The 22,971-nt window shown below is 42.8% G+C and overlaps 3 protein-coding genes across 3 annotated transcripts in view; 1 reads left to right on the forward strand and 2 right to left on the reverse strand.

The window, feature by feature from the left end:
• The window catches only part of tmem117 (transmembrane protein 117), a 34,224-nt gene extending 26,092 nt beyond the window's left edge, over window positions 1-8,132 (reverse strand). Inside the window, exons 1-2 of the mRNA XM_079292638.1 lie at window positions 7,912-8,132; window positions 6,000-6,307 (exon numbers count right to left, since the gene is read on the reverse strand). Coding sequence (XP_079148764.1) covers window positions 6,000-6,279 — 280 coding nt within the window. The 5' untranslated portion in view covers window positions 6,280-6,307; window positions 7,912-8,132. The remainder of the gene's footprint in view (window positions 1-5,999; window positions 6,308-7,911) is intronic.
• A 1,456-nt stretch (window positions 8,133-9,588) lies between these two features.
• LOC306780205 (twinfilin-1-like) lies at window positions 9,589-17,395 on the forward strand. Its single transcript, XM_079272476.1, has 9 exons — window positions 9,589-9,695; window positions 10,988-11,068; window positions 11,189-11,367; window positions 12,351-12,446; window positions 12,641-12,745; window positions 14,625-14,750; window positions 15,234-15,384; window positions 15,615-15,736; window positions 16,215-17,395. The coding sequence occupies exons 1-9, from the start codon at window positions 9,671-9,673 to the stop codon at window positions 16,371-16,373; spliced, it is 1,044 nt and encodes a 347-aa protein (XP_079128602.1). The 5' UTR covers window positions 9,589-9,670; the 3' UTR covers window positions 16,374-17,395.
• Window positions 17,396-17,401: 6 nt separating this feature from the next.
• Window positions 17,402-22,760, reverse strand: irak4 (interleukin-1 receptor-associated kinase 4). Its single transcript, XM_079272462.1, has 11 exons — window positions 22,365-22,760; window positions 22,100-22,245; window positions 21,589-21,753; window positions 20,481-20,644; window positions 20,336-20,400; window positions 19,997-20,111; window positions 19,800-19,909; window positions 19,254-19,440; window positions 18,672-18,734; window positions 18,208-18,372; window positions 17,402-17,722 (listed from the first exon to the last, which is right to left on the reverse strand). Exons 1-11 carry the CDS (start codon window positions 22,523-22,525, stop codon window positions 17,660-17,662), a joined length of 1,404 nt encoding a protein of 467 aa, XP_079128588.1. The 5' UTR covers window positions 22,526-22,760; the 3' UTR covers window positions 17,402-17,659.
• Between the last annotated feature and the right edge of the window lie 211 nt (window positions 22,761-22,971).

Raw genomic sequence — 22,971 nt, forward strand, 5'->3', positions numbered from 1 at the left:
GTGCTTTCATCTATTTTAGGTTTTCGGTACGCGTCTCTTCTGTGCCCGGAACAACAATCCTGCCCTCCTTAGGGATCCTAATGAACATCCTCACTCAAACACAAACCCGGAGTGCAGAGCGCCTCGGCACTGCCTGGATCTTAGCATGTACACACACACACACACACTATAGCATCCCCATTCATCACACTTTCACTGGGCCGCGGCATCACAGGGGGGTTGGGGAACAGCCATGACGACGGCCACTAGCGACCCCAGAGCTGAACTCCTCTGTAACTAAGTGTCTGGATAATAATTCTGAGCTGGGAAATGACAACAGAACTCCCTCCGCAGGGAGACTGCAGCGAGTAGAGTGGAGACACACAGAGCCGGCTGCTGGGCCACTGTACCAGAGAAGCTGTTCCTGTAAAGAGGCCGATTAGATCAGTTCATTTGCTTATTCATGGCTTTGGCTGCAGACAGAAGGAGTCATACATTTCAGGTAAATAAGCAATTTCCTTTTGGCTGGATTCTTTTGTTTGGTAGCTCTCGTCATTATTGCTCTGAGTCACTGCCGCCCTGCTACGCAAACACCTTTGTGTTTTATCCGTGACTGCAAGCACATGGAAATCATGTCCACGCCACAAGTACAGCATATTAATTATGTCTTTGTGACAGTGAATAAAGAATCTTGACGGTTTCTGAAATATTACAATATATTATTTTGGGGGGGAAAATATGAATGTTTTTTATTTTGAAATTGAATCTCATTGTGGTGATTTGTGTTGAACCACACACGATGAGAACTAAACTGCACTTCAACATTAATCCAGATTTTGGCCCCTTGGGGACAGTGCTGTAAACACAATACTGACAACAAATATCGCCTGGTAGGAATGTCTACTGTATAGTTTTGGATTTCCGGACAAAAATACAACCACACGCTGTACTGACGTCTTCAAAGACGTCAACATCCAGGAGACAGCAGCCTCACACAGTGAGACAGAAGTATGAATTCAAGCTGCAGGGGCACTGCAGTGCACCGTCACTATTAATAGTCATGAGGCTGATAAATATAGCTGCAGATCAGCTGTATACATCAGGCCGGGTCACGTTGCTATTTGTGGATTCCTTGGTGATGCACTAGATGCAGAATCAAGAATATACCTCAATTTGGTGCATACAAATTGAGCCATGTCAATTCAACAGAAAATGTGTCTGAAACTATTGACAAATGAATGATCAATAAAGACATTTATGAAAGGAAAATTACAAACCTCAGCAGAATAAATGATAATAATAATTGTAGTTCACCTTAGATTACAAAATGTAAAATATGATTCATGTCTGGAAATGTGTGAGTTATGTTTGTGTGAACTCGTTAAAAATGGATTAAAATGTTTTAAATGTCGTTTAACCTCAGGGTGATGCATTTCTGAAATGATATTCAATATTGTTAAATATTTATGAGTTACTATAAATGTAATGGTAGATTACAGATCTTTAACATGTGTTGATGATGTGTTACGTTCTATGTCCTGCTGTGAATGTTTGTGCTTGGTTGTGTGTGTGTGTGTGTGTGCGTGTGTGTGTGCTCTGTGTTTTTTGACTTCTCGGTGCAGCTCCCTAACGAGTGATTGAGGGCACCTGGATGAGGATGTGGTTTACCTATAGAAGCGCCTCCTTGCTCCGCCCTCGCTCTCTCTCATCTGCCTGCCACCAGACCCTGGTCTGCAGTGGGATTTGCACACTACAGTTTACTTGTGTCCTGTAAATAAACTGGCAGCTGTGGTTGTTTTTAACCGAACTTGGTGTTGTGTCCCTCCTGTATGTTGCGACTCCCGAGCCGGTCGTAACAGATGTAATGACAGAGGTGGTTTTTCCCTCTTTTTGGTCACGATTATTGGCACCCTGGACATTTTTTCGTCTATAAAATGTCAGATAAAAGCTAACAATGTACCTCAGTTTCCTGAAGCCCAAGGTGACGTCCATAAAATGTGTTTCGTCTCTTAAACTAGAACATATTTAATTTGCATCGGTATAAAACAGAAACGCTGTATCTCGCAAATGTTTGTCATTATCATAATCCTTGTTGAATAATTTCCCGATGACAAATTAAAAGACTCATTGTTTCGACAGCATTCTGAATAGACGGCCATCAATTCACTCTCAACAGCAACACACACATACAAAGCCCCCACTCTTCTACACACACACACACACACTCAACTTTGACCCGCAGCAACACAGTGCTGTACATAAGCCATGTCAGCCTTTGCGTGGCACAGTAATAAACATATGACAGAACCCAGATGGCATCCTGCAGGCTACACTCATCAAGATCAGGGACGAGAGGCCCTCCAAAAACAGAGCAACCACAGAGCAACCAATGACAGATCTCACACTCTTTAAACACACACGGAGCTCAGCAGAGCATCCCACGGTGTTAACGGCTCCGTGTTCAACGGCAGAAGGTTTCCTCACATTACCGTCACCTTTTCTTGTGCTGTTCACGCTATTCTGGAGCCTTAAATGACTCCTCCACGTAGAGATGAGCGGTCAGCGTTTGATTGCATGTAAGTGTCTGTAATAAGATGCAAAGGAGGGTCTAATCCGGTTAGGATGGCGCTCCGCATGACTCATCATTACCCTTCAATTTACCTTTTAGAAGCCGCACAGCCTTGGAGAGAGATGTATTTGCATAATGCATTCACCTAAGGACTGAGGCAGCAGGAGGAAGAAATGAGAAGCAGTTTTACTTTTCCAATTATGGAGATGGGAAGTGAGATAGTCATTGACTGTGAGTCGGCCCACAATGCAAAGCTTTAGCGCTGTGGTGCATGGCTACAGGATGAGCTGTGCTTTTTCTGTCCTTTATACCCTCAAGTCAATGCAAGTGGTTAGACCCTGATCCAGATACACTGGGCCTTCGTGTAAAACGGCACTGAGAGCTACTACAGTTCATGTGCTGAAGCACCTACTTTACTATCATGAGTCACGCAAAAGGAGAAAATGCTAATGGTGGAGTAATATATTGAGGTTTTCCTGCTTGCACAGTCGTGACTGAAAAAAAGTGTTCTGTTCACAAATGCAAATAAAGTTTAGGCGGGTCACCTATATTACACAAAAAATAAACGTTCCTCACCAAGCTCTGGTAACTTGTCATGCAGATTGTTGTAGTTTTATTTTGGGTGGTTTTTAAATCATTGATGTTATAGATTTCTGCACAATAATTTGTCTTTCCAGAAACAGAAAACTTTTCACCTGAACTACTTTCTTCTGAAGAAATATTCTCTCTTAAAAAATGTGACACCATAGATTATAGAGTAGCTCAGTCATCACCATGATGTTGCCAGATCAGGACTCCTTCGCAAGTCATCATAACACAATGTGGTATTTGTTACATTCAGATGTGCTGGTAGACGGAGGGCAGTAGAATGAGACTATCGGTTTCCCTGCTTCTACTCTCTAGCTTTATATTAACTTATTATTTATTTTATTCTAATTGTCACATATAATAACAAACGAATAAGAATTTCAACTCTGCATTCAACCAATCCTAAGTATTTTAGGAGCAGTGGGCTTCTTTCTGTAAGGCGCCTGGGGAGCCTGGATAGATAACACTTGAGGTAAGTGAGATTTTCTTCAGTAAGTTTATATCTACTGACGTCATATATTAGTGTTTCTCAACTTTGTCTGGCTGGTGACTCCGTTTTTAGGGAACCCAGATTCTCACGACGGTAGCAAGTTAGGTTGTTGTCATGTGAATTTCAATACGACATTATTTAGTTTGGGCCATTAAATAGTGTATCTAAATAAAGACGATATATTGTATTTCGGACCTATTCTAATTATAACTGCATCAAATTCACTTCTCTATTACAGTCTCAGAAATCTTGGAAGGATGTTGTATGATCAAGTAATCCAATATGGGCCATCCTGACCCACAGGAACATAGACTCTGAAAGGAAACTCTATTCAATGAAACGATTGCAACTTGAGAAAGAACAGCTGCTATTATCAGACCCACGGTCCTCAAAGCCATTTTCCATTTCCCCTCTTAGTGAGGATTCTGTATTTTCAGAAAGTGTCATCATGCACTCTTGGCTTTCTGTTTATGCTCAGACGATCACTCAGTGTCCCCCCCCCCTTCTCCGTGCCCTCCAATTATAGCCATTAATGGTTCATCCCAAAGAAATAAGCCAGGGTGGCCAATAATATCCGGGCCTAAGTGAGTTGTGAAGTGACTGGGGAATGAAATGCGTCAGTTAAGAAGGAAGCACTGCGAACTGCTACAAAATGACGGGGCAGATGAAATTGGAGTCCCGGCCTTATGAGAGGAGAGTGAAATGGAAAGAGTCAAGAGAGAAAAGGCTGGGGCTGTAAGACGAGGTGAGAAAGAGGCAAGAGGTCGAAGAAGAAGAGGCAATGCATCAAGGAGGTGTGAGAGGTGGAAGAAGTGAGCAACAGGAGGGCTGACTTACAGAGGGGATGGATGTTGTTGTGTTGCAGAGGCTCCATCATAGCAGGAAAAGCATGCCTCGATAAAAAAACATTAATTTATGATGGCTGCATTCCATTTAGGTGTATCAGAGTCCTGCAAGCGTGCTTGCTCACCGGCATGACTTACTTAAAATGGATGTACTGTACTTTCTGCAGGAACAGGTGAAGTTGACATTCATGATGGCTATATATTCCATCTAAGGGTCACTGTCAGCCAGCCCAATGCACGAGCATGCACGATACTGGGACCCTGAAACTGACACACCTAAACACCAATATCAAAAAGGGAACGCCGCCGATTGTACACATAAAAGTCTGTTTACAGTTATTGGAGAGTACTGCTGCATACGTGAAAATAACGTTGAATGCAGTCTTTAGTCCACAGGGTGGAGCGACATCTGAAAACTTGCCTCAAGTGACACATTAGCCACTAATAGCATAGCGTGATGTGGGAGGCAGGTTTTGACAAGGAAGAAGAATGCGGTGCATAAAAAAGATGATATCTCTGGTTCTGCATTGATTTTTATCCATTTTTTGTAAATATTCTCTTTTAATATGTACTATTTACACCGATTTGTTTCCCACTGTGACATGTCACAATGTCTGCCAGGAGTTGTTATGTATCCTTGTGTGGGCTATCAAATAACCTATATTTTATCTATAATTCACTTATTTTATTGGAAGACACAAAGTGGTTTCTCATGTCTAAACCTCCTCTCTTAAACAAAAGTTTTTTCTGCGATCGTTTTGTGTTGCAGTGGGAACGAGCTCCACAACGGGAGAGAGGGCGAGTAGATGGTGCCTCTTCATGCGTTACAAGCCAAAAAGGTAAAGCACCGCTGATCAGATACAAACGGGAAGAATAGTCCTTAAAACAAAGTACAAACTCTACCAAGACTAAACTCACCTTTTCTGCATTTAAATATGCGTAATGCATTGATATATGTACAGTATAATAAATCGATTCAGCAGCAAAATATCACATAAATCTCTTATGTACAAACACTATGGAGTTTGTAACGTTTTATAAACATAATTATTCATTCTTGCAGTAGCCTCACTTATCTAATATAACCTAGAGCTGAAACGATTAGTGGATTCATCAATTAAGTCATTTGAGGTCATGGAAGCATTTTCTCAGTATTTTTTGAGCAAAAATAACAAACACTTCCCCAATATTTCACTATTTCTCACATTGATATAGAAGAAAATAAAAGGTTATCAAATCAAGATTGGACAATGAAAATAAATGTTGGTTGCAGCCCTTCTTGAGCCAGAGAGTAATTAAAAATGAAAGGATTTGCAAATAGTGTTTGACCCAGATCTGATGATTACTGAGAAGAAAGGCGGGAGCAGAGATACAAAGATGGCAATTGTCTTTAATTCCATTGTTTTTTTGCGGAACAAAAGTATGAGTGTTAAGTGCTTTTCCCTGGTGAACAGCCACAACAAAAACAACTCCCTCAGCAGAGCCATTACTCAGCACATTCCGCTGCATTAATGTGCGCGTGACTTACCAAAGAGCCGGCGGTGGAATATAAACTTCCCGGCTAACATGCCAGTGATTATGGCCAGTATCCAGCATATCACTTTCAGGATGTTCCAGCCAAGGCCCGGGTACTTGTTGAACAGGAAGGAGAAGCAGTTGCCCACCACAACCATATGGGCCCCCGTATGACTGTGAGAGATGGGGTCCTCGGCGAAGATGAGGAAGTTAAAGAAGGTGACGAGGTACGCCACGATGAGGCGCGACCAAGGGTGCTGGAAATAGTAGCGAAACCGGGCATCTATTTCCATCCTGCTGAGCCCGCCAGCCACACTACACCTGGGAGAGAGAGAGGGATAGAGAGAGAGCGATTCTTTCAGTCAGATTACATTACACTCGAATCAGCAGGGCAGATTAGAGTGAAAACATCCCTCAGGCTGAGATTAGTGGGAGGAATATAACTGAGGTTTGGTGCAGATTGGGATTATGCTAAATTCAGACAGCCGTGATCAGCACCAGCGTCAACAATGCACCTACATGGAGATTTCGTTCCTTTTTTTCGCAGAGAAAAAGGCTTTCCCATTAACGCTAAGATTATCAACCAAACATGAAAGAGAGGTCTTCAGGTTCCCGTTTTACCTGAGCTCACAATTCAACAAGGAGCTGAAACCAAGAACGGGAAGTTTCAACTTTAAAAAGACTTAATTCTACATGAGTGGGTAAAACAGGTTGGGGTGTAAGTGTCATACCTGGATCAGGTAGAATCTTGACGCGGTTAGCTGTGAAGCGCGGGCTTTCGAGAGGCTTATCCTCCTCGCAGCCCGTCTGATCTGTGCTCCCCTCAAATAGTATTGTGGCGCTTTGCCCGGGAACACCTGCCAAGCAGACGCACCGCTTGAGTAACTTCCCGACAGTCCAACCCAACCCAGTCCAAAGTCAACTACCGTACATGCATTCACCCATGAACTCCACTCTGAACTCCCTCGCTGTAACTAACCCAGTGTGACTGGACTCAACTTCCCAAAACATGTCCCCTGCTTACGGTTTCCTAAAATACCCCGCAATGACCATTTGGGATGATGTGACGGCTTCAGAAATAGAGCTGCCAAAAGTGAAACACCCGTGTGGCTATTCAATTTCCCTGGCATCATGTTTGTCTTGTCATTATGTGCCACCTTAGGTTATGCTAAGCTAGGGATTCCACTAATAGAAGTAGAATTATGACTTAATCGTCCTGGTAAAAAGCTGAATTACTTGTCTGTCTTCATCCCATTCTAACCATTAAAGAGGAGTGGTTGTGATAGGGGACCATGCTCCCAGTCTGAGGCCTGCGCCTTCTGGCAGGAGAGTCCCACGCATGCATGGAGAGGGAGTCATCCAGATCACCCAAAGGACACCCACGAAAACAGGAGGAGAGCATGCAAACACGACACAGAAAGGACTCATCAACCTGGAATATACAGTGTGATATGCTAGTGGGCTGGAGCAGAGAATGATGGGAATGCAATGAAGACATCAGCCATCCTTATCATCCAGCTGCTCATAATACATCCTCTGAACTCCGGCTTTCCTATAAACCATAAAAATGACCTTTGGACTGACCCAATATGAACAGCCTCTGAAGTGCTGCAGGAAATGCACTGAACGGCCCTGCTATTCGTGCCAGTTCTGTCTATTCCTGAATAGACTACCATGTTAAGAGCATAAGTCTGTGACCACATACACACACATCATCATCATCATCATCCCCTCTAATGTCAGAGGGGATGACGCCACATGTCACATCGCCGACCACACGTACCTCGGAGACAACATAGGCTTGACTGGAATTATCTGATGACACAACTTTAATGTCGATGCACCCAGCGACATCTGGGACGGCCGAAATTCGTGCAAGCCCTGTGCCACGTGCACGTGCGGTCGAACCACCGTCATGAACGCACCTGCTCCACGCCGTTTTTTCCTCTCGGTCGACAGCCAAGGGGACTAGACGCCCCGCTCCCGCACGGCTCTCCTGTCACATCAAAGCCGACAGCGACGCTCTGATCATCCCAAACACGAGACGATACGGGAGGGTTGCGGAGGGATTATCCATGCGACCTGTTGTTGGTATACAACAGAGGTACCCCCAAATCCTCTGCCATTGTGCTGGACCATCCATGCGCCGGGCGGCGCTTCCTCAGCGGGTTCCCGCCAAACGGGTGCAGTTTTTGGGCTGTTATTAGGATGCTGCTGCCGTGGAGTGGATGGTGCTGGGTCCACACAGCAAGCACAGCATCTGTGCAACGCAATGTAGCCAACACACATTATTCACCAGCATCAAGTCGGACCCAGTACGCATACACAACATCCGCCCCTCACCTTTCAAAGTAAAACTAAACGGACACGTTTTTGACTGGAATATATTTGTTTGCAAATATTGTATTTGGGCTTGTCTATCCATCTTATTATCCAAGTATGATAACGTATTATCATAATACTATTATGTATAATCATAAATATATCATTTGAACTGGCAACAGTGCTATGCATGCTTCATTTTAGCTGTAGTACCAGCAGCACTGGACTTCACTAAATCGCTCCTTTTTAAACGACACAATTCACACCCTTATTTTGAATACGGGTTGACGTTGTTTCCGGTATTGCTCTGTCTGTTGTGACCGGTTCTGATCCACAGAGCTGACATTCCCTCTGGTGACAGGATGATTTTGCTGCTGTAAAATCTATTCATTCATTCATTTATTTATTTATTTGTTGACGTGGTGTAGGAGCGATTAGTAGGAGGGACATAGAGCAGAGACAGGAAGCCCGGTGGCTTCCAGATGTTGCAGGATTTCACGCCAAATGAGATCTGCTGCCATGAGAGGCGGAAATCTCACTGCAGTCAAATCAGCAGACACTCGGATCTCTGTGGTCAACCCAGCAGACACTTGCATTTGACTAGTGCCCCTATATGCTGAAATTCACGGTAAACGCATTCGAACGGCACAGATCGGGAGCGAGCGAAGGACTTTGCAAAGTTAGCGGAAAGATTAACGTGAGACAACATCCGGTTTTCAAAATAAGATATCAAATAAATGGGAACGATGACTACCTTCAAATCACATTCATGAGACAATTTGTCTAATTTAAGATTAGATTTTTGAGGAAATGAGGTGCATAGTTACAAAATAATGGAACAACAGGTTAATAGCAAACCACCTCAAGGTGTCACTTAGACAGAAGCCAGAACATTCTGATGTAGCATTTCAAAATTAAAGCCCTTCAAAATCTCATTCATGAGCTAACTTCAAATCACATTCATGAGAATATTTGTCCAATTTCATACTGAGTAAGTTTTATTTTGATACTTCAGGACCATTTACATTTTGAATGGAGGACATTTACTTTTAAGGATTGTTTAAAAAAAACATTTTTACTTATAAAAAGGATATGACTACTTCCTTTGCCACTAATATTTGTATACTGCTTATTTTAAATTGTAAGGCACTACATGTCAACTATTAAAACCTCTATTATTAAGAAATGGCAACAATGTATAAAGAATCAAAACTAGATACATTGTTTCACAGTGCCATGTGATTTTGATGTCGATGACGACAGACTCGGGGCGGGGTCATGTCGGTGTAGTCCACTTCCTGCTTCTCTGCCCTGGTTTCTCCTGAACAGCTGCATCAGCTCTCTATCCGACGAAGAGACACAATGTCACATCAAACGGGCATTCAAGGTAGATGCGTTTCTCTGCTTCCAATGTCTCCGTATTTATGTATGCAGCGGCACGCGCACGCGTGTGTGTGTGTTTTATTCCAACAATTCATTCCAACGAGAAGCTAGCTTCAAGTTAGCAAGCCACTCCTAGCTAGCTCTGAGCTACCCGTGATGTGTGTGTGCGTGCGTGCGTGCGTGTGCGTGCGTGTGTGTGTGTGTGATCAGCGGTGCCCTGTTTGGGCACTTTGGACTATGAGGTATAATCCCCGAGTATTTACCCACTCGTTCCTGAGCCACCTAAATCACGGCGACTTCGTGTTTGGTTCACAGTACTGCAAAATGCATGTTCTGCCATAGCTTCTCACCATAAAGCTTAAATCCCTTAGCGTTAGTTTCGCCTTCTAAATGGATGGGTGACGCCTTCCTTTAACTAACTGTTGACCTGACAGACCGGCCGGTGTTGCCATGAATATATGAATAACACTGCTGTACCTGCTCTGTGTTATTATAAATTGGACGTAAGTAGGGCGTAATGTCCTGGTATAGGGCAGCCGGGTTTTTACAGTCTGTTTTGAGGTAAAACAACGTGCAAATTATGTGAGTTAATGATAGACAGGGAGTTGCGATGATTATACATGTGTCTACTAACCTCATGCTACGTTCAACAGTTATATATATATATATATATATATATATATATATATATATATATATATATATATATATATATATATATATATATATATATTATCATAAAATGCATTGGGTATAATCAGTTTTGTTGTTCCTATGCTTTTGTCTCTCTCCTGTGAAAATCATTCAAGTTGTTAAAGCAGACTTAAGTTATTATCATCCAAAAGATTATTTTTACATTACAGTCATTTAGCAGTCGCTTTTACCCAAAGCGACTTACAATTCAGATTCTATCACAATTATACACCATAGGCACAGCTACAGGAGCAATTAGGGCAGAGCCTAATATAGGGCCCATATAAGTGAAACTGTCTATCACTGACTAGGCTATACATGTAGAAAGGGACAAAGCCCCATGTGGATAAAACTGCTGTTATGTATTATGGTATTTTACCAGTTAAGCTTACATCCGTTTCTGTGTTATAGGAAAAGGTTCCTTCCTGCGTGATTTCTGAAGAAAAATAATAGCAATCATGTTGCATGCTTAGATATATTCTTAGTGTGACTTGATCCACAGCGTTGGTGGGGTTAGACCATGTTAGCGGGAGTGTGCTGTTGCAAAGCCAGCGTCTGTATTAAAACAGCTGGAGACTGACGCCGGCGCTGTCTTTTCCGCAGCGGGTAACGATGTGAAGGACGTCTTCGCCAGCGCCAGGAGCGGCGACCAATATCGAGTCTTAAAGATCGTCATCGACGGTGGTAAGCAGAGTCCTAATGTTTGCTTACAGCTTCCTCTGCCAAGAAAACGCTGGACTCGTATATGTCTTCCCAAACTTCTGCTCAGGCTTTTTGTTTTTGTTGCACACATCTGCTTTCCAGAGCAGCTGACGATGGACACTACCAGGAAAGCAGCAAAGAAGTGGGACCAGGAGTATGATTCCTTAGTGCTGCCCCTCCTCGAGGACGACGTGCCCTGCTACGTTCTGTACCGGCTGGACTCCACCAACAACCAGGGCTACGAGTGGGTCTTCCTGGCCTGGTCACCAGACGTCTCCATTGTAAGAAAACCAAAGCCCAGGCTGGCTTTAATGAGTAGCTTTCCATCCTTCGCAGCATTTCTCCCCCTCTGCTTTGAGTGTCAGATGGGTGGGGTTACCACATCAAGGCAACAATGCTGTGTATGCCGGTGAAAACTGGATACATGTGGACAACAGTGCTTTCATTATTTCCCTAACAAACCTCTTGAAATCGAAACACTGGTAGAGATTATGGTCTTTCCCAAATAACACGGTGCTCGGTCTGAACCTCCCATCGCCGACTTGAAATTCGCCCTCTCTGTGCTTTTAGGTGAAGCGAGCTTATCTTTCTGCATCATTTCCTTGTCATGCAAATGTGTGTTTTGCGTGTTTTTGACTCTTGCAATGTCACCTAAGTCATTGTCATTTAGTTCCATTAAAACTTGATGAATCACTTATGGAATAGAGTCACTGCGACTCCAAATAGCCACGAGAAATAGACGTATAAATGTTTCTGTAGCAGTGCTAAGAGGAATGTTGCAAGGAGACATCTGTGCCAAAATAAAGTGCCATGCAGGATATTTCCAGCGCTGTAACTGCATGGTGCAATTGCGTTTGAATTCACTTTCTAGAAGCCACAACAGCGCTTAACATTCCTGCCCTCTTGCTCAAAGCCGAGTGCTTCAGGTTGAGGCTTGCCTGGAACTTGCAAAATTCTTTCACAACCAGTGCTTGCTGCTCATTGGAGTCGATTCATGTCAACTCTATTTAAATAGCCTCAAATCCACAATATGTTTCAGAGGGAACTTAAAGGTCCCCTGTGGAGTTTGTGGACCAGTAGCAGTGCTATGGAGCAATGTTTTAACGCCATGAAATGTAGCAACGCAGCAGGAAAGAAGACTATAGCTAGCATGTAAACATGTTGCATGAATAAACACAATGCAGTGACTGATCTACGGAGAGGACACGTATCTTTTCAAGTTTTCTAAGTTGTAATGATTCTCCAACCTTTATGTTTTCAACAGGTGCGACATAAAATGTTATATGCTGCTACCAGAGCCACGGTGAAGAAGGAGTTTGGAGGAGGGCACATCAAGGATGAGATGTTCGGTACCTCAAAGGTTGGTCTTACAACAGCGACACTTGGAAGTGATGTAAAAAAAAAAAAAAGCTCTTTTATGGCCTCAAAGCTTCAGTCCCAAACCTCCACAAGTTCAGCTTCAGTCATATTCTTTTTTGGCAACCGACGAGAGAAATGTAGTCATGAGTCGGTCTGAATTGCTGTCTGATGTGTGATTGTGCTGTCTTCTGTCAGGATGAAATGACTCTCCTGGGATACAGGAAATATCTGACCTTGCAGGCTGCTCCCCTGCCCCTCACTGCTGCGGAGGAGGAACTGAGAAAGATTAAGCTAAATGAGGTGCAAACACACTCACACACACACGAACACAGACGAGACATTCTGACTTTATTTCTGAGTCATCGTTTCCCTTTGAGTTAATCTGGTTGTATGGCTTGAGTGTGTTCTGAGGTGAGTGTGGATTCGACTTGTTCTCTGTTTCGGTTCTGAAAAGGGATGACACTACGTCATCGGAACACTTGAAGCTTCCATGCGGTTTAAAAATAGCTTACCTCAGCTCACAGCAGTCTTTTTCTTAATCACATCTCCTGTGTGTGTGTGTGTGTGTGTGTGTGTGTGAGAGATCTAAATCCCATCCCGAAACAGTGTGGAGTATCAATGAAGGCCAGCAACGCATCCCTTCAAAAACAGCACAAGGTCAGCAGCAGTGCGAGTGTGCATATGCTCGCTCGGCAGTATCAACACAGCGCAAAAGATGCTGATGCATTGGAACAGCAGGATGTTGGCAGAGATGAATCCATTAGGCTCAGACAGCACACACACACACACACAAAGCTCCATAAGAATCCTTGTTTACAGTCATGAACGCGATTCAGGCGGAGCAACAACGCGGCTAAAGAAGAAGAGCTCTTTATGGGGGTTCAGATCTGTTATTTCCATCTTGGGAGAGCCACATGCAAATGTTTGAATGCTCTGTAGCTTTCGAGTACTTTGCAGTGATCGTGCATCAAGCACTGGAGAGCTGTGTCGTGCTTTGCCTTTGCAGTGATAAGATACAGAAATACTGTATCGTGATATCCATTGCATGCTGCTAATGATGTGAAGGGCTTCAGGGCCGTGCCAGATGGACTCCACCAGACAAAGGAGAAAGTAAACAAAAACAGCATCTGAAGTTTCACTTTTCCTATAAATGAACCCCAAGTGAACTCTTCTTCTTCTGTTTTTTTGAGAAAACGACCTATTCTACTTGCTGCTCTCCAAGCCTGCCGCGCACAAACAAGCGCTCGTCTTTCTGACCATATAAGGAAGTGCTTTGAGTTGTGCACTCCTGCTCCAAAGTGTGGTCAATTAAAAGCAGCAGAGCAAATGGGAAGTGAGGTTTGTGCTCGTCCCACTTGACCAGCTGTTGAAGGAAGATAATATACCATTAATCTGTACCGCCTGGATGAGAAAGAGGCTTTGACATATTTATCATTGCTGTGCCTCGGAGACTGCCTGGCGTTTACTAAGCAGATGGATAAAAGGACCGCAATCCCTTTTCGGTATGCGAGGTAGCTACATGGGAAGCTCAATCTTGTTTGCACGGCATTTCATTTTGTGGGAACAGGAATCTAAAAATAGATCCATCAGTGTAATCCTCCAGCATTTCCACTTTTCTGTGGCGCCTCGTCACCGCGGATGCAAGCACCTCATGTAATCCTCGTGCGCCAGCATTCAAGCTACGTGTTGGACTTTGGGACTGTTTTTACTTTCTGATAACTCGAATGAAGGATTTTGATTTTGATTGTATTTCAATAAACACGTCAGCATCACGAGTGGAAACTTCCTGACGGAACATTGATTCGTCCCCTCGTATCACTGACTTTAAAGACCCGAGCTGACATCACCAGCATGATGACGTGTGTGTGTGTGTGCGTGCGTGTGCGTGTGCGTGTGCACATTCAAGAACATGTTAGACAACACACTGGATACCACAGGTTCCCATCATCGATTCAGAAATACATTTGGAGCACGTTTCTGCGTACATATGCATATTAATAAAGAGACTTTTTTTGTGAATGCGCTCGTATAAATGACTCCCACGTGCTATTTTAAGGCAAATGCAATATGTTCTAAATAATGCACTGATTAATGTCCTCAGTGATGTGTCCGTGACGCAATGATGGAACGCTAAAGTGCCTTGGCTTTTGTGGTCTGTGTGTGTTTGTGTTGTGTTCAGGTGCATACGGACATCAGTGTGGACACCAAGCAGCAGACTCTGCAGGGAGTGGCCTTCCCTGTTCACAAAGACGCGATTGCAGCGCTCGAACGTTTTAGAGACAAAAGAGTCAATTACGTACAACTGGTGAGTCCTCGGGAGCAAATCAGTACTGAGGAGGCGACCTTTACTGGATCAATCATTTGATTAAGCAAATCAATTCTGTGTCTTTCATCATATGTATTGTTTGGAGAGCTAGACATGTTTTCCGTCAACAGACCAATCACAATGAGTTACTCATCTTCCCCAAAAGGCTTTTGTTCCTCTCATTGAAATTCAAAGGGTTGATGTCACAAGATCACATCGGTGCAAAGTACAAAGGAGTGATTGTGGCGCTGTTGCTGCTTTGTCTCGGTTCCCTTTTTGTTTTGTTGTCCCTAAAAGCTTTTTGAGACGGCAGTATGTTCTGTTTATCCAGAGAAGGCTGAGCAGCACACCAGCAACTGTCGTGTAAATGTTTAACTCAGACACCTGAGAGCGAGGCTTAAGCCGTCCGGCATTCAGTGCAGGAACTTCCTGGTCACAACGGCTCGCTACCGACCTCGAGGCTAACTTTTCCTTTGTCAACAGGAAGTAGACGCTGAACAGGAGCTGATTCGGTTGTGCAACACTGAGCCAACAGAGTTGAAAGACCTGCCACTGAGAATCCCTAAAGAATCGCCACGTTACCACTTCTTCCTCTACAAACATTCCCACGAAGGCGACTACTTGCAGTCCACAGGTGAGCACATTCCGTTGGTATGAACGGTTGTCCCACCCTGTTGTGTGTGTGTGTGTGTATATTTATATATATATATATATATATATATATATATATATATATATATATATATATATATATATATATATATATATATATATATATATATATATATATATATATACACATACATACATACATACTGCTTTGTGGCCGCTCCTCTCATTTCCCCTTTTTTCCTCCTTTTGCAGTATTCATTTATTCTATGCCCGGGTACAACTGCAGCATCCGAGAGAGGATGCTGTATTCCAGCTGCAAAAATCCCTTGGTCGACATGGTGGAGAACAATCTCCAGATTGAGATTGAGAAAAAGGTGAGACACTGGTTTGATCTACAGCTGCCACAATTAGTCCACTGACTAGATTTATCAACTATTTTGATTGTCATTTTTAAAGTATAAATGCCCAAAATGTACTGGTTCCAGCTTCTCAAATACTTTGAACTATTTGAATTCAAGTTTTTATAGATAAAACTATTATTTGATTCATCCTTAGTTGCAGCCCTAGTTTGTCATCTCATACGGCTCGATTCCTTATTAATGCCCCAAACTACACGAGATCCATTTTTCCCCCCAAATGAACCTCCTCACCTGAATCCAGTGAGAAGAAGAGTACAGCAGACACAGGACAGAAATGCTGAATGTAAAATAATAACCTTTACAATGTTTTGAAGCCGATTGAGACTATTCACCTTGATGGGAAAGTAAATCTATGAAGGTAGAACCTCATTTCCTGAATAGAACCTGCATCGCTATAAGGGAGTGAGTTCATATTTATTTTGTCTGTTCACAGTTGGAGATTGACGATGGGGATGAGTTGACCGGTGATTTCCTGTACGAGGAGGTGCATCCCAAGCAGCATGCACACAAGCAGGCCTTCGCCAAGCCCAAAGGCCCCGGGAAGAGGGGGGTCCGCCGCATCACCCGACCCCCCGCGGAGGAAGAAGATTAAACAGACCTCAGCACCCGACCGCCAACTCCACCCCTAGCACGTTCCACAGTGGAGCATTCCTGCGATCATATTTGACACGCTTAAATAAGACAACAACTTCAAATTCCCACAAAGTTCCCCAGAGACCCAACTATGCACGCCAAGGACAACTGAGCAATGACCCACTTCAGAAATTCCATTTGTAGCTTGCCAAATGGAAGCATATTTATGTATGTTAGCACAGTCACAATTACTTCAGAGTCCCAAACAAAGGCGAGCTTGAGGTTTGCACGTTGTTGCCAGCTGAGACTTTAAAAAAGTGTTCGTGTGACTAATGTGAACCAATATGATAAAATCCCCCAGTTTGAGTTCACATGCTCAAATTCTTAACTTGCATTCCTTAAGTCTGTGTCAATTAATGTTTCCGTGTCTAATGTGTTGCACATTTGTCTCCTACGTGGTGCTCCAAAGCAGAAAAGATAGAATTATCCCACTTGCGGCTATTGAGTTATGTTAACAGGGCATTTTATATTGGAAAATTGACTTCTTTTTTGATATAACTGTGGTTTACATTGAAAAATCATCTGCTGAGAAACTTATTTTTCTATGCAAGTGCTGTAAATGTACATACTGTAGCTGTGTGATGCTCTATGATTAAGAAACCGTCGGGTCTGTTCTGGTGATTGTGTGTGTGTGTGTGTGTGTGTGTGTGTGTGAGGGTCACAGTGGAGAGAACGGGCTTCCAGACATATTACATCAATACTTCTCAGTTCTCACGAAGGGGAAGTACTCACACTTCGCTGGTTCCCATTCAAGAGGGCACGCAGCAAGCGGATAGGAAAGGGAGTACTAGCGGTACCTTGATCAAAATGTTGCCACATCCACTGGTCTACTGATTAATATTAGGCAAACTACTACGCTCACCTCATATTTGAAGGGAATATTCATATTGTCATTCTAATAGAAAAAAAAGTCATGTTTGGTCTTATTTGTTTTCTTACAAATCTTTCTTTTAAAAGAAGAAAAATAAAGTATTTAAATCACACGTGCTTCATTCATTTTATTCTTTGACAATAAATACAGTTTCTTTCAAACCTCACAACATGCTGTAGAAAAAGTTGTATTCCTCTTAAACATAAAAAAGTAAATTAAAAATAAGATCTAAAAAAATGTGAGATATTGATGCTAAAATAATTGTAAGTCACTGTCAAAAAGTAATTAATTCCTCTAAAACTTCAGAAGAAACTGAATTTGTCAGTGTGCACCGTGACTAAAGCAGGCTCAGGTCTTCTGTGGGATGCTCTGCTTCACTCCTGGGCCTTAGAATCCAGAGAAATGCTTTTGACAACTCCTTTAAGCTCCAACAGGACCTGTTGAGACACATGAATATGAATTACTAACAGACGGTCTACAAAAAAAAAAAAGACTAAAACCTTTCATCAGATACAGAAAACATAATCGAAGCAAATCCCATTTTTCACATATAAGTTTAACGATTCTTCCCCGACCTCAGCCCGCTACCGACTGGTAGCAACAACATAACACCTTTGAAGGGAAAATATATTTTGCTTTGTCATATAAATACAAGACCAGGTCACAGCCTCGGTTATATATATTTCTTATTTAAACATATTTGTTTTTCGTAAGATTTGTATCTTTAGGCAAGGCCTATGGGTTTGGGGCTGAGAGCTGCAGTATTGATCGATTTAGAGGTGGTTCTGGCTGTTTCATGGGATTTGCTGGGACTTCCTTCACCAGACGTGTCACTGCTCCTGGGTCTGACGACACACAGAAAGTAGTGCAGACTCCAACTGTAGCGCTAGCTTCAACCTCACACCCTAATATCTGCCCGTACCTGTTTGATGGCCGGCCGTCTGTTCTTCCTGTCGTGGAGGCAGTTACAGGCCAAAGAGTAGACGCTCTCTACCTGGCTCACGTCCCAGTCCCTCATCTTTTTGTCCAAGAAGTCTTCAAAAGTCAGCTCCTCGTCTTCATCATCTATATCATACCTCATCTCCATCTGGGAGATTGAGGCGGGGAATCAAACTACAGGTGACTGAAGGCAGCGATAGACTTTAAAAACTGATTTGAATGTACGTATATATAGAATGTTGCTTACTTCTAAATTGCTAGTGTCCATTTATACAGCGGTTAGATGTTGCAGCACAGATGGAACTGGCTCAAACCCTTTCAATCACTCTTTAATGACTACTAACTGATAATGTGCCCTTACTAATTAAAAGCAAAGTCTTGAATAAGCCGTCCTCGTAAACCGCAGATTGAAGGATACGCAGTGAAAGCCTCTTTTGTGCTGCTCACCAAGAACTGTGGCTCACGCTTTTCATCGGCTGGCGGGAGTCCAGACAATATTTCCAACAACACCTGTAGATGGCAGAGAGAGACGGGGTCAATCACACGGCTCCGGACGACAGAAAACCTTTGTGACTCCACCATGTGCCAGGTAGCTTCACAGGCACTGCAGTGTTTCCACAGCTGTCCCACGAAGACATATACGCTGTATATACTGCACTATATGGAAGGTCAGGCGGCTTTATACACCGCTGATCCCATAAATCCTTCAACAAATGTCATAAAAATGGATAATATATTCGACATGTACAGCTAATAACACAGTACAGCTGTGGTACTCAACTGATTTGGAATTTCTAGTCGAAAAGAACGACAGCTGGTGCATAACAAAGGGCTCTATTTTCACAAATCCGAAGAAATGTATTCTATAATGTTTATGTCCCGCAATTATGCACGTCAGTACTTTGAAAAAACTCAAGTAAACTGCGGAGTTGTGTTCTAGATTGTGACAGTTGACATAATATCCCCCTCTGTGTGTCCGCTCAAGCATTTGTGTGTGTGTGTGTGTGTGTGTGTTTGCAGAAAGCCTACCACTCCAAAGCTGAAGACATCAGATCTGGGTGTGATCTCTCCTCTAAGCGCCTCAGGTGCCATGTACGCACGGGTACCCACAATCCTCTCCGTCATCATGGTCGTTGACGTCCGCTTGGCCGACGCTCTCGTCAGCCCAAAGTCTGAGATCTTTGCCACAAATTGTTCATCGATCAAGATATTTGCACTAACAGGAAAACAACAACAACAACAACATCATGAGCACAGACAGCTGTGAAACATGAAGCACATCTCATGAAGTGACCAAGTGTAAACGGGGTCGAAGAGTGCTGTCAATCTTTTCGTCGAACTCTCGCCAAAACAAAGTCAATACACGTATTTCCCCAAAATGTGGAACTATTCCTTAAAGAAAAGATCATTTAAAGGGCAAGGTGTCACGTTTAATGTCACCAACGCGCAGGAAAGCAGACGATAAATACCACCGCGGAATCATTCGTCCCGGGACTGCATGTCGATTGTAACCTTTCCCACTACAGACAAAAGCCAGATGTACGTTGGTTTTTGGTTTGTGGGGCTTCTATGTACCTTTTAACATCTCTGTGGACATGACTGTTGCTGTGCAGGTACTCCAAGCCACTCGCTGTCCCTTCAGCTATCAAGGACCTCTGTCGCCAGGACAGCGGGGGACTTCCCTCCTAAAAAGGACAAAAAGCATTATGATGAAATTATCTGTGTAAAAGCACAAGCACTTGAAGTGAGAGTGTGTGTAGACAGGTGCTTACCAAGCAAGCTAGTCGGTCTAGCAAAGAACCATTGACCATAAGGGCGTACACCAAACATGGGTGCTGTCCATCACAGGAAAATCCAACCATGTCAACCAAGTTTTCATGTTTCAACCTGTGGAACAAACAGTCTCGTGACACAAAAAAAGTTACAATGACAAGTATTTAGAATTAGTTGTTATAAAACGCTGCCTATAGGAATCTATTCAAACTGAAGGTATTTGTTTGTCCCAGGCTTAATACAGACACAGCTCGTCTGCTCTAGCTAATAAAACGTAATGGTTATGAGGCTGTTAGTCAATCTAAGTAACAAGGACGTAGACGGAGGACAAAACGTACACTTTCAGAGTCTGGATCTCTTGGTTGAACTGCACTCGCAGCTCATCCAGGGAGATGTCATCCATCTAAATGAGACAGTATTTTACGTTGTAACTTGCAAGATCTGCAAAAGTGTTGAGATTGGCGAGACAATATTTGCACTTACTGGATTGAGCTTTTTCACCGCAACGGGTTTGTCATTAATGAGCCCTTTGTACACAATGCCGAAGCCTCCCTCGCCCAGTCTGCTGCCGCCCTCTGATATGGGACGGTCATCAAAGTTGCCTGTAATCTGCATCAGCTCGTGGTACAAGAAACTGGAGAAGCCGTCTGAGGGAAACACAGAAAAAGGGGTCAGATTGACGTTAAGGTGCCATTGCTGCCACCTGCTGGTCAATTTAGTTTTCTTCACAGAAGCGGCATCGTTTACAATGTTGCCTCTGCTGAAATCAAGACTCAGATAAAACAGCCTTGTTCATCGTGGTGAGATGTAAAATATTTAATTCAAGTATAGTTGTGTGTATTTCCATAACTTTATACCTCACTAAACTACAATGCAGAGGGAACTATTGTACTTTTTCTTCTTTATATACGTATATTTGACAGCTATAGTTAGACGTTTCCTTGCAGATTAAGATTTTACCCACAAAACATATTGGTAGTTTAGAAAATATGATGCATTGTTAAAGATTTACTACCCAAGGGTACATGAAGTCTATTGTGAGGGCCATTTTCTTTGGCAGGAGTACTTTTACTTTTGATACATTTTGCCGATAATACTTTCGTATTTTCAATTGCATGACTTTAACTTGTAATTAAGCATGTTTACATTGTGTTGATGCAGCTTTTACTTCAGTAAAACATCTGAATACTTCTTCCTCCACTGTTTAGAAGTAAATGCCAGCTCTCAATGCTTGCACATTGTTTTATTTCAAACATGTCTTATCTGCTTTCTTCTTATTATTATTATCTTATATTATTGTTGGGTATTGTATTCCATTTTATTTTTGTATGATTTGTAATTCTGTAATGTTTCCTGATGCCGCCACGTACAGCACTTTGTAACTTTACATTTTTTATTGTTACTATTTTCATTATAATTGAGTAGTTCATTTCAACTGACAATGACAGTTTATTTAATGCCATATGAAAGCCTCCTCTCATGTACAAATTATATGTATTATATCTACAGGCGACTGTGTGAACATCAATCGTAAAAAAAATCATCTTAAAATATGGTTGAACTGAATTTGAAGAGAAAAAAAGAGCAACACCTGTTTGGTCTGGCTCACTGCTCTCCTGAGGAGTCTGTGGCTGCAGAACAGAGATGTCAGATGGTGGACGTGTCGCCGTCTCTTCCAGTAGTCTAGTTGATAGCCTGCTGTTTGTTTTCACAGCTGGAGAGGCCGGCTGTCTCTCCGGTGAGACGGCCGCTTCCTCTGTGTGTGGACAAAAGACGAGACATCAAGTTATTGTTGTTGATGCGGTGCACTAGTCAAAAGAGTGGTCTCAATACCTTAAAATGGTTGTGAGATAGACATTTATGCATTATCATAAATAATGTATTTTATAGGAAGCATATATTACCTTTATATACTAGCATATATTACCTTTATATACTAGTTTTCACATTTCTTCCGCTGTCAATTATGAAAGCTTTTTCATGGTAAAGTTTTACCAATAAACTTTGACCAGGTGGTCCTTGTTATTGTAGTTTTGCATACAGGGTTGTATACGTATTATGTGTTCTGTGATTATTATATTGCCATTTTTCATAAATCATACCAGGCAGCAGGACACTAGCAGCAGCCAATAGCTTGTGACTCTTCAAAATGTCCACAAGTTCACCCACTGTACTGTTAGTGGTCCCCCAGTCAACCAGCAGCTCCACTGTGGGACTTTTACCCTGTGCAACAAGGCCTTCGAACCTCCTGAGAAACAACACAGTACATAGATAGATAGATAAATAGATGAATACCAGCATGCTCCATCTAAACTGAATATAGACAATGAATACATCTGCTTCTGATATGAGGCTAGAATCACCTACCTCACGTGGGGCTGAGTGTACCTCAACTCACCACTCGGCTTCCGTATCGAGGTAATAACATCTATCCACCTGTTTTGAGGGTCCAAAAAGTCGGACAACCTGCGACGTAAACTGTAGCTGAGGTTGCGAATATAAGTAGCGGAAGTTACTGAGTTATTCATTCTACGACCAAACACTGACACAACCTCACTTTGTGGCAGTTACACCGACATGCTATACAACCTACACCGCCGTCGTTGGGTGTTAATTATCCGCCATTGAGTGAACCCATGCAAGCAGAACAAAATAATATGTTGCTCACAGTCTCGTAACAATGTGTATTTCCGATATTGAGCAACTTCCCCAAACGTAACACAGCAGCCCTGTCCCACTTTAGTCTCCACCTTCAACGCGGAAATACAAGCGGGGCCAGTCTAAAAGCTGCAAACTGTGTGCCCTCCAGATGTCGGTAAGAGCACACTTTGTACACTCTGTGGGTGCATTTATTATAGTTACAGACCAAGAGGGAACAGATTCATATAAAAGAGAAACAGAAAGACGGAGAGCTCCTGTGCCTTCCTACATGCATGAAGTGTGACAGTGCCCTCTAGTGGACAGAATTGGGAAA

This window comes from Melanostigma gelatinosum (assembly GCF_949748355.1).
Source record: "Melanostigma gelatinosum genome assembly, chromosome: 1".
NCBI lineage: Eukaryota > Metazoa > Chordata > Actinopteri > Perciformes > Zoarcidae > Melanostigma > Melanostigma gelatinosum.